Raw genomic sequence first — 16,328 nt, forward strand, 5'->3', positions numbered from 1 at the left:
TAGGCTATAATATTATTATATTCCATCAAATATTATACTGTACTGGTAGTACAGAAAGCAATCAGAACACTGGCAAAAAGTTTTTGCCCACATTAAATAGGTGAGGTTTCTGTAAGCGCATGTGTTGTAATTGTTTCCTGATTTTTGCCACAGCTGTGCATCTCTGTCTAAGATTTTTTGTGTGCACTGCTGTTTTTCATCATACCGGCTGTGCACTAATGCTAAAAGTAACATCCTGGTATTTACTTCTCACTGAACCTCACAAACACAATAGTGGAATGTAACTAAGTACATTTAGAACTGTTTCGTAGAGTTCTGAAGTACTTCCAATTCACTTGAGCATTTCTATTTTATGCCAAGCTACTATAAACTTCTACTCCACTACATCACCACTACGACCATTACAGTATGGATACTTAAAGTACATTTTTTGGCTTATACTTCTGTACTTTTACTTGGGTAAAATTTCAAATTCATAACTTTTACTTGTCTTTACAATGTGTTTATTGTGGTATTCTGTTATGCTTTGTAGTAGTTTGTAGCTCATTGAAGCAAATTGTGATACATGCTGTGTTGATTATGCTAGAACTTTCTGAGCCTTTGTTGCATTTTGAGGTACTTCTACGGTACTCACCGAAACTCTGTTTGGTGCACTGGTTTTCAGGGGATCATATTTGCATGTGGCATTGATGTACAACAGCAACAAAGGCAAAGAGATGGGCTGAAATGAGTTTAATTTGTCCAATATGTACATTAATTGTCCATGTCAGGATGAGAAGCTAATGCTGAGCTTTATCTTCACAGACACAACGCAGCACATAAAGGGAAATAGATGCATTGTACAGATACACAGAACTGATTTCCCTACTCAATCAGCAGAGGCGGAGAAACCGTGGGCCACATACAGAGAGAAAACACAAGAGAAGGAGAGACACTCAGGAAGTTAACAGGGGAAGTTTAGTGGTTTCTTGCGTCATCATTTTATGCTGCTTCTTGTATGCTGATGCAGAGTGAAGGTAGGAACACTCGCTTTTTAACCTTTTTATTTCTTAATGTTTCTACGTCGAAACTTGTTACTAAAAGTGGACAGATAGGGAAAGATAGCGGACAGAGGGAGAGCAGTGGCAGGTGTCAGGAAGATGGAGGGGGTGGGAAGATTTGAATGTCTGAGTGAGTCTATATGTTCAGGCTTTAAGAGTGCTTGACTTCCGCTCCAGTGAAAGACGGGGCGACAATGGCCGTGACATGCGGGCAGGGAGGCCTGTACTGAGCTCAGTCCTCAGGCTGAGAGTGCAGGTTTAGATGGGTCACCCAGCACAGAGAGACATTATGGTGTGATTTGTGTGAAATGTTCACTGGCACACTTCTCTGAATAGGAGAAGTACCGAGGCAAGGGTGTGGCCTTTCATTCGAAAATAAATTGAGCACATCAGGGGGAAGTGGAAAGCCACATATGCACACTGAGGATTTGGTGCATTTGTTTGATTTTTTTGGGGAAGACTGTTGATAGCAATGTGAAGCTGGTGTTTGCATAAAGGGTTAGGGTTAGGGTTTTGTTATTCCTGCTTTTGCATGGTGGAAGACCGACTAAAGTATGTTCTAACACTCCAGATTTAACTCCAGCTCCAATGCAATGCCGCTTACAGAGGAAACAACTTGCACCTGCACTGAAGCAAAGGAAACAGAAGCAGCAGCACGGTCAATTCTGTGAAATGTGCAGAGCCTCTACAAAGTCAGCGTCACGTTAAACAAGTTGGGCAACACATCCAGCACCCACACAGTCAGTCGGTCTGACGGTGGCACACAGAGCAGCTCCGGGCCGGTCTGAATGTGAGGTGAAACAGCAGACAGGAAGAGATGCGGAGAGTACGGAGAAAAGGGGGGAACAAAGAGAAGGTGTTTGGATGTGATCTGCTGGAGCACCTGACCGCCTCCTCTCAAGAGAGTGAGTGGATACACTTTATCCTATGACCATTTCCTCTACGACACACACTTAACACCATGCAGATGTGCATGTAATCTCACCAGAAACTGCAGAGCTGTCTCACAATATACATCTGAAATACCATATAATGTTTCGATAACAATATGTGTATAAATATGAAAAGATGTCCTTGTTAATCTTACAAAATAATCTGTGTTTCTTTGAATATTTTGGAAATATTTCAAAACCAAAAATGACGTCCTCTATTTGTCACCCCGTAATTGCTGGTAAGAGTATTACTAAACAGGGATGATGGTCGACAACTTTTTGACAGCTGTAATTCAGGCATAGCCTTTGCCCTGTTTTTAAAATGTTTTTTTATATGTTATAAAAATTGTAATTTTTAGGTTTGTGTATATACATGTCCGTGTATTTTGTCTGACTTGATTTTGATACAGTTCTTTTACTCCAAACTTTGAATATCTTATGAATAATACATGAAAAATACATGATTGTACAATGTACTGTATACATGACATTTTTGGAAATCATCAAGGGGGTACATGTACATTCATAAATTCTTTGAAGATGCTGGTTATTAATAATTATCAGAAAAGGACAAATATACACAATGTTTTGACCACAATTTGATAAATAGGTACCATTGTGAGGGTATGGTCTTTGTCTGTATATATTATATATTATATATATATATATATATATATATATATATATATACATGGTTAACACAACATAAAAGAGCTACTGGACCACCAAATAACACTCAGATGAAATACATAAAAATTAAATGTGTGTGCTAAAAGTAAACAAACTAAACATTTTGCTAATTAGTGTTATGTTATTATTTCTTTCATTTCTTAATCATTTACCATTTCCCATAGTTCCTCAGGTACTGCAATGCTGCAGTGAGTTTGTTGAGAAAAATGGAATTGTGGACGGCATCTACAGGTTATCTGGAGTGTCGTCCAACATACAGAAACTGAGGTAAGATGTGTGTGTGTGCAACTGTGTGCCTCTACTTAAACCTGTATCAGTAAATGCATATTCCACCAACTGTAATGAGGTGAGTGTGTTGTGTTGATATTCTCTAATGTTAATCTATGTGTGAATTCAACCAGGGGTGAGTTCGAGGGTGATGGGAATCCAGATCTAAACAAGGATGTGTACCTGCAGGACATCCACTGTGTCAGCTCTCTGTGTAAAGCTTATTTCAGGGAGCTGCCAAACCCTCTGCTCACATACCAGCTGTATGACAAGTTTGCCGTGAGTAGCTCAGACATGCAAACATCTCACACAGTTTTCCCCCTCATGTGTGTTCATGGAGTGCACTGGACTGATTTCATCTAAAGTGCAGCCTCTGTACAGCTAAAATTATGATATATAAAAATGAGTCCAGGTCTCCCTATGTGCCGTTTACAACAATTAATGAATGAATATCATGATAAATTGAGCTATCATATTTATTCAAACACATCTGTTTTCCAGGAGGCTGTGGCCATTCAGCTGGAGGAGGAGAGGCTGGTTAAGATCAGAGATGTGCTGAAAGAACTACCTGCACCGCATTACAGGTACAATGCTGCACTGAGGGCCTCTTTTATTAATCTAATGCAGCTTTCCCAGCTACATAAAAACCTTTTCTGCCTTGAGGGAGTAGGTGATAGTCTGCACTTGTCTGCAGTTCTAGCATCCAGTGGGTACCTTTACAGTTTTGTACACATAGAATGTGTTTTATTTATTGGATTAGTTTTGAGGGGGTTTACAAAGTCCACACTATTTAGGAAAAATGAGGGTATCCACATACAGTCTGCCTGCCTCTGCATTTAGTGAGCTTCCCGTATGCATAGATTTAAGGCTTTGAGAACTTTTACTTTACTACTCACTCACTGATTTTCATTCTCTTGCCATCAGGACTCTAGAGTTTCTGATGCGCCATCTCGTCAGAATGGCCTCATATTCTTCAGAGACCAATATGCACTCCAGGAACTTGGCCATCGTCTGGGCCCCCAATCTACTCAGGTTTGCTTATACTGTAATATGAAATACTTTATGTGTTGTTTATATCTTGAGTGACATGCCTTTGATCAAAATATTGAACAACCATCACAAATACACCCACAGGGTGTGTCTCATACCGCAAATAAAGGGTGTGTTGGTACATCTGTTTCTGACACAGAGGGCCACTGACTAAAAGTCAGTATTTGATGAGTTGGGAGTGAGAATGGGTTTGTGTAAAATGTATCAACCATTAAGCTGTTCATTAAATATTCATCACATATTTAATTAATAGAGCAGTTTCATTTGATGATATTGGAATTAAAAGATGTTTTCTCTCTTCATTTCCTTCAATCTGGTGATCAGTCGAAATCCTCCATTCATTCAGTCATTAATTAATCTATCCATTTATTTATTCACCCATGTTTCTCCTTAATTTTGTCCCTTTCAACATGGATTTAATTTCTTGCATTCTTTTCTCAACAATGAATCACTCAATCAGTGACTCAGTCAGTCATTCAATCAATCAGTCAATCAGTTGATCAATCTATCAATCTATTTGTTAAGGTCGAAGGACATCGAGGCTTCTGGGTTTAATGGCACGGCAGCCTTCATGGAGGTCAGGGTTCAGTCCATCGTGGTGGAGTTCATCCTCACACACGTCCCTCAGCTGTTTCCCCTGAAAAAGGTAACACACTTTATGGTCTGATAATCAGACTGAATTGGTATTTTGTTTCACTTTGTTTCACACACCTAACTACACTGCACTGACTTAATTCTGCCGTATTTAGGAGTGTCAAGTGAGAGAAGGAAGTCCCTCCCATCCCCGTCAGCGATGCCCAATCAGGATGAAGGGTTTTTCAGGTCCGGTCCTACTCAGCCTCTCCCCCACTTTGGTAATATCAGTCCAGGAGATGGCCCTCTACCCATAAGACCCTACCACTCTATCATTGAAGGCACTGACAAGTGAGTGGACTTATTTTTTTGTTATATATGATCTGGTTAAAAGTTAGAAGTTTTTCATACAGAGGTCAAAGGTCAGTAATTATCAGCTGGTACATCCTGTCTGTAAGATGAGTAAAATGTTCGATCCAATTTAAATGTACAGTGTGGTGGAATGATGCTAACAGTGTTTGCTGCATGATGACATTGCATCGTTAAAACAAGTTCTTAAGACTTTTTTTCTATGAATATTCATTCAGGAGAAAAGGATCTCTGAAAGGCAGGAAGTGGATGTCCATCTTCAACATCGGAGGACGATTCCATGACCCACGACGGAGGCACAAACACTCAGCCAAAGGTACCATACCTCCTTATTGTTATTAGTCCTGGTAGTTGTTCCCCACCTTGTGTGCAGAGGGAGATCACTCGCTTTTCTGGCAATGAAAGACATTTCTGTTGAAAACTTATGACTATGATTAACAATTTCTTACAGTCATGCGGCCCCTGGTAATGTACAAGTCATGATTAAGATTGTATAACTTTGTAACCACATTGTGAAGTAAAAATTAGGACAACTTGGACTTTTTCTTAAAAAATGTCTTTAATAATTACTTCTTTGTTTCAGAGAAAGAAAGACCTGTTTTGAGACCAGCAAGAAGCATGGACTCCCTCAGCACCCCGCCCTATCCAAATGAAGGTGCTACTCATGTCACACATATCCCAAATTTGTCAATCAACAAATAATATGTTACAAGAGCAAATTGTCTTTTTCAAATGTAATTTTGTAATGCTTAGAGCACCACAAACATACATTTTAGAGACAGTTAGGTGAAAACGTGCATAAAAAGTGAACATTTTTCATGGTTACATACCTGAGGATAGGTAAGAAAAACGTGTTTCAGGTTTGTGTGTGCTTACCCTTTAAAACAAAATAATTTGCCAGAAAAAAACAGTCATAGTTTGGATCAGATTAAAGTTATAAAAAAACAGTTACACGTAGCCTCATGTCTCATCTGTCTTTTTTATTCCAGGATCCAGACGTCCTGCCCAGCGCCCTCCTTCCACCAACATGTCTCCTCTCGTCACCCACTCCCCCCAATCTGGCCCAGAGGTCACAGCATCCACTGGTGCAATGGGTGGCAGTGAATATGCTGTAACCTACCGCAGGGGAACAGGGTTAGTGAGTGGGGGTGCGGGGACCCAGGGCACCTACACTTCCCTCGACCCTGAAGGTTTAGGCGTCAACGAGAGTCTACAGTCCAGATCCCCAGGACTCTCCACTAAAGTAGGCCGAAGAGCAGCCATGCACATCACGGGGCCCACCATGGTCACTGTACCCCTGCATATCACCTCTAACCTGGCATTAGGGGTACTGCAAGGGGGCGGGGGCGACAGGGTCATCCACCGCGGCAGGGATAAGGATGGAGGGGACAGGGTGGAAGGTAAGGAGGCAGAGAGGAGGGAAAGCAAAAGAATGGAGGGGAAGGTGGGAGAAGGCAGAAAGGTTGAGGAAGAGGAGAAAAAATCACAGTCGGAAAGTGACAGAAGGGGAAGCAGTCGTGGGTGCAGAAGGTAATACAGGTGCAGGAGGTGGTGGGCAGGAAGAGAAAGAGAAGGAGGAAGAGGAGGAGGTCAGAGAAGAATGTAGACGGAGCCCAGAGCCGGTGATGGGTGTGTCCAGGAAGCAACGAGCCAAAAGCTTGAACTCCCACACTGAGAAAGATAATACTGCTGATGATGACAAGGATGTTGACGACTACATGGGTAACTGAGTCTTTTCATACTATTTATTTTCTTAAGACTACATGGATTTAGGTGATGTAAGCTCATGTCTAATCTTGCTCCGTGCTTCATTTGCAGACATGAAAGGAGTGGAGCTGGCTGATGGTCAGCCAGAAGTGGCTTTGCATGCTCATGAGTGCGTGTTTGATGCTTCTGATGCCCACAACTCGACTGAAGTGGAGGCGGACGACCAGGAGCTGTCTGGCTATGTTCAAGACAACTTTGAATTCCTGGACCAAATGGACTGCAGCGTTCTGGAACACATGGACTGCAGTGTTTCATATCAGGTGTGTGTTGTTTTCACTGTACAGATGAGATTTGGACTGTTCTGAAGGTGGAAAGTATTTCTGAAAGATTAATAGAAAGTTCCACTTCCTGTGTCTTTTTACTTCTCAGGTGAACGAGTTCTCCGTTGAACCTCCTGGTCACTCAGATGATGAGTACGAGGTCATGGCGCAAGCTTCCCATCATTCTGCAGAGCTGCAGACAGACCTGCAACCAGGCCCTGGGATACAAACCCAGAGCCCGACAGAGTTAAAGCCACACAGACCGCTCAGCATGGACTCACACAACCGGCACACTAAATCCCTCAGCTTGCCTTACATGACCTCACCTGTCCACGGATCAGAGGACTCTTGCTCTGAAGAGGAGGCTGCAGCGGACGACAGTGATGATATTGATTACAGTAGTGATGAAGACGACATGTTTTATAAAAGCCTCCCCTCTGATTTCATTTTGAAAGATTTGCCTTGTGAGCCAGACTCTGAGAAACGGGACAGTTGTGCTCTTGATGGTGTTCCTCAACCACAACTGCAGAGCTCCGAGGACAGAGAATGCCCGTCACTGAACCCTGAATTTTCTGCATGTGAAGAATCGACTGCTGGAGATTGGGGGCAGGTAGAAGTGAAAGACAATGAAGATACAGATGGACTGGAAGAAAATGAGATAACAAAGACAGAAGAGGAAGATCAACAGGGAAGAGACCAGCTGGAAAACAATAGGCAAAGGTGAAACTGACTCCTATTTGACATTTCGATATATTAAAAAAATATAGACCTGATATCTCCGTTATGCAAGTGCATTTCTGTCAGTCACAGGCTGTACTGATAAAGTATTTATCACAAAATGCACCTTTAAAGCTTCTTTAACTGTAATTTTTATATAGGTCAAATAACTGCATGTAATATGACAAGTATTGCATATAGTGATGAACACACAGATAATGCAGAGCATTTTAGGGTCTTTCAGTTCAATCACGCAACAGGCAGCTGTTTTCAGGGGACACTAGCAATGCGGTGTCAAATGGCAGACTAGCTGGTCAACATAGTAAGGTTGTGTTTGCAGCTTGTCGCGCTACCCCTAAGTCACCAAAAAAATCAACTGATGTAGGTTTAAAGCAAGATTAGATTATATATATTATATTATGTGTATATATATATATATATATATATTGCTATATATATATAAAAAGTTGAATTGGTGGGATTGTTTGCACATGGTTCTCAACATGGAGACTCCTGAGCAGGTGGCTAGCAGCTAATGGTGCTAATTTAATAAATAGTGCTAACAATGGCAAAAGTGCTCTAGCGCTGTTTGCGTGAGGAGAAATATAGGATGGGGGCTGTGCTTCTGCAATGACTGCATTCTGATATCTGCTTTATGAGCGTAGTGCAAAGTAGCGGCGATGAGCTAGCCAGCAGAATACACACATACACTAACAATGCTAGGCACAGCAAAGCGTCCTGATCATTCTCTGATCAGGATGCCATTACTTCACTTTATCTTTACAAAGCAAATAGTGGTTTGCTGCAATTTTGATGCTCTGAATGTTGTTTAGCCTACGGCTCCTCCAAGAATCAAAACAGACTGCTGTCCAATGTAAAATAGGTTAAATACACTAAAATTAACTTTACAAACCTCACAAACAGTTGTCCAAAGCAAGATATGTATTTCTAAAATGTTTCTGTCATTTATCTGCAGCAAAGTCACAGAGGAAGATGTCATGGAGGATACTCAAAGTGACAAAGAACAACCTTTCACTCCAGAGGCATCAACACTTTGCTACGCTGACTTTCCACCGCCATGCGATGACGAATTGAGCACAGTGGCTGACATGAAGGCCGAGGAGGAGGAGGCGGACATGTTGGACGATCATCACAGCAATTATCCATCTTGTCATGGAGTTCCTTGTGCTACACAGAAAGAAACTGATGACGTTTCTTTAGAAGAGTTTCCTTTAAGGGCAACAGAACAACCCAGAACCTGTGATATAAAAGACAGGGACAGTTGTGAGGGAGAGGACAGGGAAGAGGTAGTGGACACATGTCGAGAAATGGTCCTGGAGATAAAAGACAGTGGTAAAAACATGTGGGAAGAAACCACTGGGCAATGCAACGAAGCAATAGCTGATGGAGAACAGGAAGAAAAGACAGAGGAAGGTGACAAAGAGCAGGATGAAGCAGTTTGTGGGCCAAGTGGGGTGATTTGGGTTGAACTTGAGGATATTATATGTGAAGTGATAGAGGATGAGGAAAGTAAGCTGGAAGAGAGGATGGGTGGAAGAGAACATGTTGCTGAGGAGGAAAATACAATCAAAGATGTTGGAGAAGAGGAAAAGCAGGTAGCAATGGTTTCAGGACAGATAATGGAAGCTGACAAAGGAGAGACTAAAGTAAAGGTAGAGGAAGTGAAGGAGTCAATGGAGACAACTAAAGAAAAGCTCACAGACCCAGAGACATCACAAAAGGAAAATGTGACAAACGTACCAAATATGAATGACTTAGAAGAAGCAATTCAGGGGAAGCATGCCAGTGACGAAGCACAGCATCATGACAAAGAAGAAGAGAACGAAAAAGAGAACAATGACAAAGACAGAGCTGATAAGCAATGTCCAACACCGCCAAGGATAGACAAACAACTGAAAGAGGTCAGGTGTGATATGAAGGAAATGAAAGAGGGCAGGAAGTGTGAGGAAAGTGACGGCAGCTTAGGCGGAGTAGGAAGGAAGCTGATTATCTCCAAAAACCCGAGGGTTTACCAAGTAAAAGCTGTTCCAGTTGTTCCTCCGAAGCCACAGCACTGCAAAATAACTGCCCTGACCCTCCGACAGCAGCAGCAACAAAGAGAGAAAAGAGACGTAGACAGAGGGAAAGAAATCACGCCAAGACTCTCGATGGAGCAGGACAGAGTATCTGCAGGAGACAGCGAAGACGAGGGCAGGAGGATAAAGGAGAAGCAGACACCCAGAGGAGGAGAGAAAGGAGAGAGGGACAGGAGGAGGGATGGAGAGGAAAGTGCCTCACGGGACTCAAGTAGAAACAGTCCCCTCAGCATGTGTTTTGACGAGGCTGTCGCGATAGCAACCATGAGGCGAGAAAAGGAGAAAGAGTGCGAGAAGGAGAAGGAAAGGCAGAGGGATTGGGGAAATGAAGCACAGTAAAAAAAAAAAAAAAATTGTATATTGATTTAAAAAATATGACTGTACAAACTAGGCTATTTTTCTACATATAGCATAAATGGCTTTTTTGAGGGGTAAAAATTGCAGTATTGTTTATGCAATGATACTTTCATATAGATTTTTAAGTGGTTTTTCTACCATGCACATGTGCAGCCAGGAAAGTAGCAGTAATAAATGTATTTTTTCAGAGGATTATTTTTCCCCTTTATACCACAGCTAGAGAGCTGACAGGAAATCTTATGAGGATAAGAGATGGGGACATGCAACAAAGGTCCCTGCTTGGCCGGACTCGAATCACGGACAATGCATTGACATGGTCAGTGTGTTTAACCCCGAAGTCGCCAGTACACCCCATCAAGAAGTTTATAAATGAACAGGTGCAATTGTGCTACCTGATATTAAGTTGAATGAAACTGAAAACAAACACCGAGGTGGGATTATATGCTGCTGAAACATGCGGAGGATGAAATATAACATGCACAACCCTAAACTCTCATAGCTTCCAAACTATAGGTCCATTATATTTAAGATCCCACTCAGTTTTGATCAAAAGTGAAAAGATTAGCCTTTACGCTCAATCTGGTTTGCTTTAGTCATCCAGTTATGCAATACTTTGTAATTATATAAAGTATTTTTATGTATGCAGTATATGTATAAATAAAGGGTTGGCAAGTATATGGTTAAATGGTAGATTTAAAGGAGCAGTATAATAAATTGAATGTATCATTTTTGAGAATTAATAATGTCTGCAAATGTTTGTTTGGCATTATGTTATTATTATTATTATTATTATTATTATTATTATTATTATTATTATTATTATTATTATTATTATTATTGTTATTAGTTGTAATTATTATATTTTTAGCTCAACCTTTTTCTCAGTGTTTATTTAATTTTTTTTGAAAAATAAGTAAACCTCTCAGCCTACAGGACAAATGGAACAGAGCCAAGCATTGCATTATTATTATGTTTTTATATATCACTGGTATTCAGTGTTTTACTAATTTTCATGATGAATACCTTTTTCGTGTTTAGATATTTTAGATGTTTTCTTTTTTTTCTTTTAACAACTAAAATGGGAGGTAGAAATGGTGAGATATTTGTAAGTCACGTTTATTAGATGAGTTACGTCAGTTGCGCCCACATCACATCCGCCCTCTAATTTTCCCGGAACTAAACCAAAATAAAACAGCTGGACAGGTGCTTTGCTTCACTGCAGAACCCCCAGTTGTTTTATGAAGGCTGGCATTCATTTCTGCTGTTTTTATTTTCACTCGAAGAGATGTCTTTCCCGTCCTCTTTTGGTACGCAGGTCGCAGCCATCATGGACGTGTTGGCGAAAGCTGCGGTGGCCGAAATAACGAAGCTGGTGGAGGACGGGAGTGTGGTTCTGCGCCTAGAGATGTGTCGGAGAGACACTGAGATTCAGGAGCTCAAAAGAAGTTTAAAGCTGATGGAGGCTGAACTCAGCAACGCTCAAGAAGCAGCCACGACCCGAGCTACCGAAGAAAAACACAAGCAAACAGCAGCAGCCGGGAACCAGGTCCCCCGAAAAGGTGAGCAACGACTGGTGAGCCAGCTGCAGACCAAAGTTCATTCAAAAACTCTTAAATTACGATTCTTCTCTCTTATGTACAACAATTGTTGCCTGTAGAACACAATCGAAGATTTTTAACTAGTTTTGATGGACTCCTCTTATATTCGGCTCAAACATTTATCACTAATTTTCATGCAGTCTGAACTATTAGACTGTAAGTACATCTTTTTGCACATGAATACCATAATGCAGCCACATTGTTTTTTCATTATATCTATAAATTGCCAAACCCAAAGTTTTACATTTCAGAAATGATGTTGGATGAGTAAAGTAAATGGTTGTGCTGTATCTGTTCCTTAATAAAATGTCCAAAAAAAAAAAGTGAAAAATGTCCAAGATGCCATCCTTGTTCTATCTGTGCTACAGTCAAAAAGTAATATGTGCAGTTTATTATCATATAAGAATGTGAAAAGGAAGGAAAAGCAAATCAATTGATGTTTTCATAATTGATCAACCTAACATTTATTTTCTCTATTAATTGATTTGTTGTTTGGTTCATAAAATGTTAAACAATTGTAAGTAATGCCCATCACAAAAAAAGCCCATTGCCAGGATGACAACCTTAAATTACTTGTTTGTGTCTGAGTACAGCTGAAAAGATGGAATGAGGAAATGTGTAAATAATTATGAAAATAGATGCCTATTAATTTCGTGTTTTAGTTGACTGACTAATTCTTTCACGTCTACAAAAGTATTAAGTTGTTAAATCTGTCCATGCTTTCAGTAGATCATCTGACTCAATTTAATAAACATCTAAGTCTAGATTTTAGGGTTATAGGAGAATCAGTTTAAACTCACAAGCAGTTTCTGTGGAAAGTTTCTTGTAGTGAATAGATGCAGTGAACATACAGAGCTGATGAGAAATTTATTTGTACTGTTCAGAAAAAGGAACATCATGCCCCTCCAGAAATGGACATTTTCCAGTAAACACAGTAAGTAAATATCCAGGGGCTTGTCCCAATGAATAGCAACAAAGTTCCCATGCAAATGTAGTGCAATCAAACTACCAGTCAAACCTCAAATTGTGAAAAACAATGTGGAAAATCTGATGGAAATATAGCCACAAGCAGCAATTCTGGGCTCAACACTTTTATGGTCAATACAAGCAGATGTTGTTCTAATGATCCAAAATTAAAGCGAGCTGCAGTGAGTTGTTTTCAGGCTCCATAGAGCTGAGCGACGCCACTTATTTGTTATTTAGGGATGCACAATATGGGATTTTTGCAGATATCTGATATGCAGATATTTTTGAACTAATTTTGGCTGATGCCGATAATTATGCATATGTTTATCCTCCTATAGCAGAGAACATGAAGTCTTTCCTGCTGTGGAATAACTCTTATTACTCCTCTTATCTTTACTTTATGACACACATGTAGCAGATTTAGACATAAAATGCAATGCTTTTCAATATGTGCACATTCATTAGGCAAAACAATAGAACAACTTTGACTTACGTTACATTTAAAACATGCTATATTTACTATTATGTAACACATTTTAAACAAAACAGTAAAATTCCTCCCATTTTAACAGGCTCATGCTCTCTCAAGATAGTACTGACAGTTTCCAAAATCAGGGCACATTTGACCTATTTCAACTAATTTAAGTCACATAATTAAAGTGTCATCTATAGATACCCATGACGTGCTGATATTATATTGCATCCGTAGTATGATTACATTTTTTTTCCCTCTCGATTAATTTTTTGCATTTCCATTTGGACACATACGCATATTCAAAAGGTGAAGGAAACCAGGTGGATGGAAGCCGCTTTTTTATTGTGCAGTCAAATTCATGTTTGCCTGCAATTTTATTTCTGTCAATTGCAGATGAAATAGAAGATCAGGAGGCCTGTGCTGTGTATCCAGAGCCGAAGTCTGCTCAGTCACTATGCGAGCCTGGACAGAGAACAGAGGAGAGCCATGAAATGAGGCCAGAAGTGAAACACGAGCCCGAGGATGGACCCACCACCCAGGAAACAACAGACAACACTGTGACAACAGACATTTGCTTCGAGGCGGGAAAGAGAGATGACCTGATCTGGCCTCCTCCTGCTTGCCGCATGTTTGAGAAAAGCTCCGTTGCAATGCAGCAGCACATACAGATTTTCCCTCCTCGCGCTGAGCAATATGCTGCTCACAGAAATACAGAAACCTCCTTTAACTCTCCATCATCAGCAGCAGAGGAAATCGCAGATGATTCCTTAAGTGTGCCGATAAAAGTAGAGGAAGAGATTCGACCTCTGTGCATGGGAGGAATTACTTCAGAGTCTGGTCACAGTGAACAGTTCAGACAGGCCTCACACCCTGCAGTCAGTCAGGACCAGCGCTTGCAGTCTGCTTCACAACAGGCCGGGCCCTCACTAGCCCTGCCTCAGAGGCCAACCGCAGATTTGTCAAGATCAAACACAGAAGATCACATCCTCAATAAAAACAACCTGAGAGCAAAACGGCAAATGAATGTTTGGAGAACAAATCAGAAACTGTTCGTCTGCTTGGTCTGCAACAGGGGCTTCCCTCGCATGTCTCAGCTAGAGGAGCACAAGGCCTCCCACCAGCCCTTTAAACCTTTCAGATGCCTCGAATGTGGGAAATCCTTCACCCAGAAGACCCGGCTGAAGACACACCAGAGTGTGCACACGGGGGAGAGGCCGTTTAGCTGCAAAATCTGTGGCAAGATGTTTTCGAGGCAGGACAACTGCCTGAGACACGAGCGGTTCCACAGCGGGTTGAAGCCGTACAGCTGTGGACAGTGTGGTAAAAGCTTCACCGTGCTGGGTAACCTCAAAATACACCAAGAGATTCACCTGCAAGGGAGGTAGCGTTCAGGGACAGCGGCTCTCAGTGACGCTCACAAGAGAATTTGCACAGTGTACTTTGACAGGTTTGATGTGTCGAATGCAGCCATAAAATGTCTAGCTTGCATTTCAGGGGGCAAGGCATGTTATTGTTTTATTTATAAATTTCTCTTACCAGTGTACTGCATATGTTTGAAATGCAGACTCATCATATCGCCTAACCATACCCCAAAAACACAACTCAAAATGGCCATTTCAGTCTTCAGTTTCATGGTCTTCTTGTGGCAGCTTTTGAGGGCGGCCCCTTTTGGTAGATTTTCAGCTGTGCAAAAGTTTCTCTCAGAGATGCAACAAGCCAACGTGCTGCATTGATATCGGTGCAGCTAACACATTGTATATAAAGATGGATGATGCATCTCCACTCACTCCCATTGTGAAAATAAAACCAACATATCCTAGATACAGCAGCTGCCATCTTGTGCTGGTGATGTCATTTGGAGCTAAAGTCTGCACAGTAGCAGTCTTCAGTCCCCACCTTTACAACCCGTCGACCATTCACAAGCAGAGCCATTGATCTTGACCACACCGATTATCAAAAAGAGCTGTCAATCATGATGTCCAGGCCCCTTTTTATGGCATAAAAAAATTAACAAAAACCAACCTTATCAGAAAAACAAACACACAAACAAACATCAGCATAATAGGAACTACCTAAAGCAGAAACCATTTTTGGGACAAAATGAATGTAATGTGAACTTTCGAGGAGCTGTCATGCCGTCCATCTTTATATAAAGTCTATGGTGGTTCTACTCTTCTTTTTTTCAGAGAGTTATGTATCTGCCAGGACATGACTGATCCAAATTAAACTCACTTTCTTTTTTAAAGTCAGAAAATCAGTGCCTCTTTTGCCAGTTTATATTTAGTTTAGTTGCTCCGGGCTCTCCAACTCATTTTTTTCTCTGGGCTCTATTACCTTACATAATGATGATTTCAGTTGTGTTCCGTGCAGTTTGAGGAAAACAGAGTACAGGTATCAGACCAGTACTCCAGTACACCGGTACTGTGTCTGCAGATATCCTCACTTCAGGAATCTGTATCAGAAGAGTAAAAGTTGGATTGGTGGGTGCCTAACTTTTCTAGTTTCATCATGATCGTACTGTACTCGGAGTAATTTCAGTGCCTTGGAAATTTTCTGTAGTCCTCTGTGATTGGTACGTTTTTGTTTTTTTTTGTTTTCTTTTTTAGATGCTCCTTGGTCTTCATGATGTTGGACCTTTCCAGATACAGACCCTAAACTAAACACCTTGATAACACAAGCTGTGAACATTCAACTTTAGTATGTGGCCTCTAAAAACAGCTGGCTGCACCAGTGATGATGTAACTGGGTCATAGTCAACGAAATATGGGTGTGTGCCTATGCAATGAAATATTATCTGTACAGATTTGGTTTCTCTTGACATTAAAGTATGTTAATGTTCTCAGTTTTTGTTTTTCCCATTTGTCTTAAAGGTAGCCACTTTAATTCATGTTTTCCCTTAAAATAACTATATGAATGGGTAACTATGTACGCCTGCCCCCCTTTATGAACTTATGTAACATGTACTATAAATGCTTCTATTTATTTTATACATTTTGTTTTATTTATTTACTATTTTTATGTCTTTGTTTTAATGATGAACGTTCTACATTTTGAGTTAATGAATATTGTTGTTTTAAATATTTTATTTGGAGAAAAGGGGACTGAAAAAAGGTACAAAAAAATTAAAGCAAGTTATTGGTTATCCAATCACATCCAACTTGTCTCAGTGTG

General features: G+C 40.7%; 2 protein-coding genes across 2 annotated transcripts; both read left to right on the plus strand.

Moving 5' to 3' along the window:
• The first annotated feature begins 945 nt into the window (after nucleotides 1-945).
• Nucleotides 946-10,884, plus strand: LOC121951664 (rho GTPase-activating protein 30-like). The gene is given in 15 exon segments (XM_042498088.1): nucleotides 946-1,016; nucleotides 1,612-1,945; nucleotides 2,827-2,929; nucleotides 3,064-3,208; nucleotides 3,431-3,513; nucleotides 3,854-3,961; nucleotides 4,505-4,617; nucleotides 4,723-4,903; nucleotides 5,140-5,237; nucleotides 5,505-5,576; nucleotides 5,911-6,398; nucleotides 6,400-6,643; nucleotides 6,740-6,948; nucleotides 7,058-7,668; nucleotides 8,642-10,884. Coding segments are annotated over 14 exon segments (4,002 nt in total). The 5' UTR covers nucleotides 946-1,016; nucleotides 1,612-1,857; the 3' UTR covers nucleotides 10,101-10,884.
• A 430-nt stretch (nucleotides 10,885-11,314) lies between these two features.
• Nucleotides 11,315-16,248, plus strand: LOC121951249 (oocyte zinc finger protein XlCOF7.1-like). Its single transcript, XM_042497515.1, has 2 exons — nucleotides 11,315-11,677; nucleotides 13,551-16,248. The coding sequence occupies exons 1-2, from the start codon at nucleotides 11,404-11,406 to the stop codon at nucleotides 14,540-14,542; spliced, it is 1,266 nt and encodes a 421-aa protein (XP_042353449.1). The 5' UTR covers nucleotides 11,315-11,403; the 3' UTR covers nucleotides 14,543-16,248.
• The last annotated feature ends 80 nt before the right edge of the window (nucleotides 16,249-16,328 follow it).

The sequence above is a fragment of the Plectropomus leopardus genome, chromosome 12 (genome assembly GCF_008729295.1).
Source record: "Plectropomus leopardus isolate mb chromosome 12, YSFRI_Pleo_2.0, whole genome shotgun sequence".
Lineage (NCBI taxonomy): Eukaryota > Metazoa > Chordata > Actinopteri > Perciformes > Serranidae > Plectropomus > Plectropomus leopardus.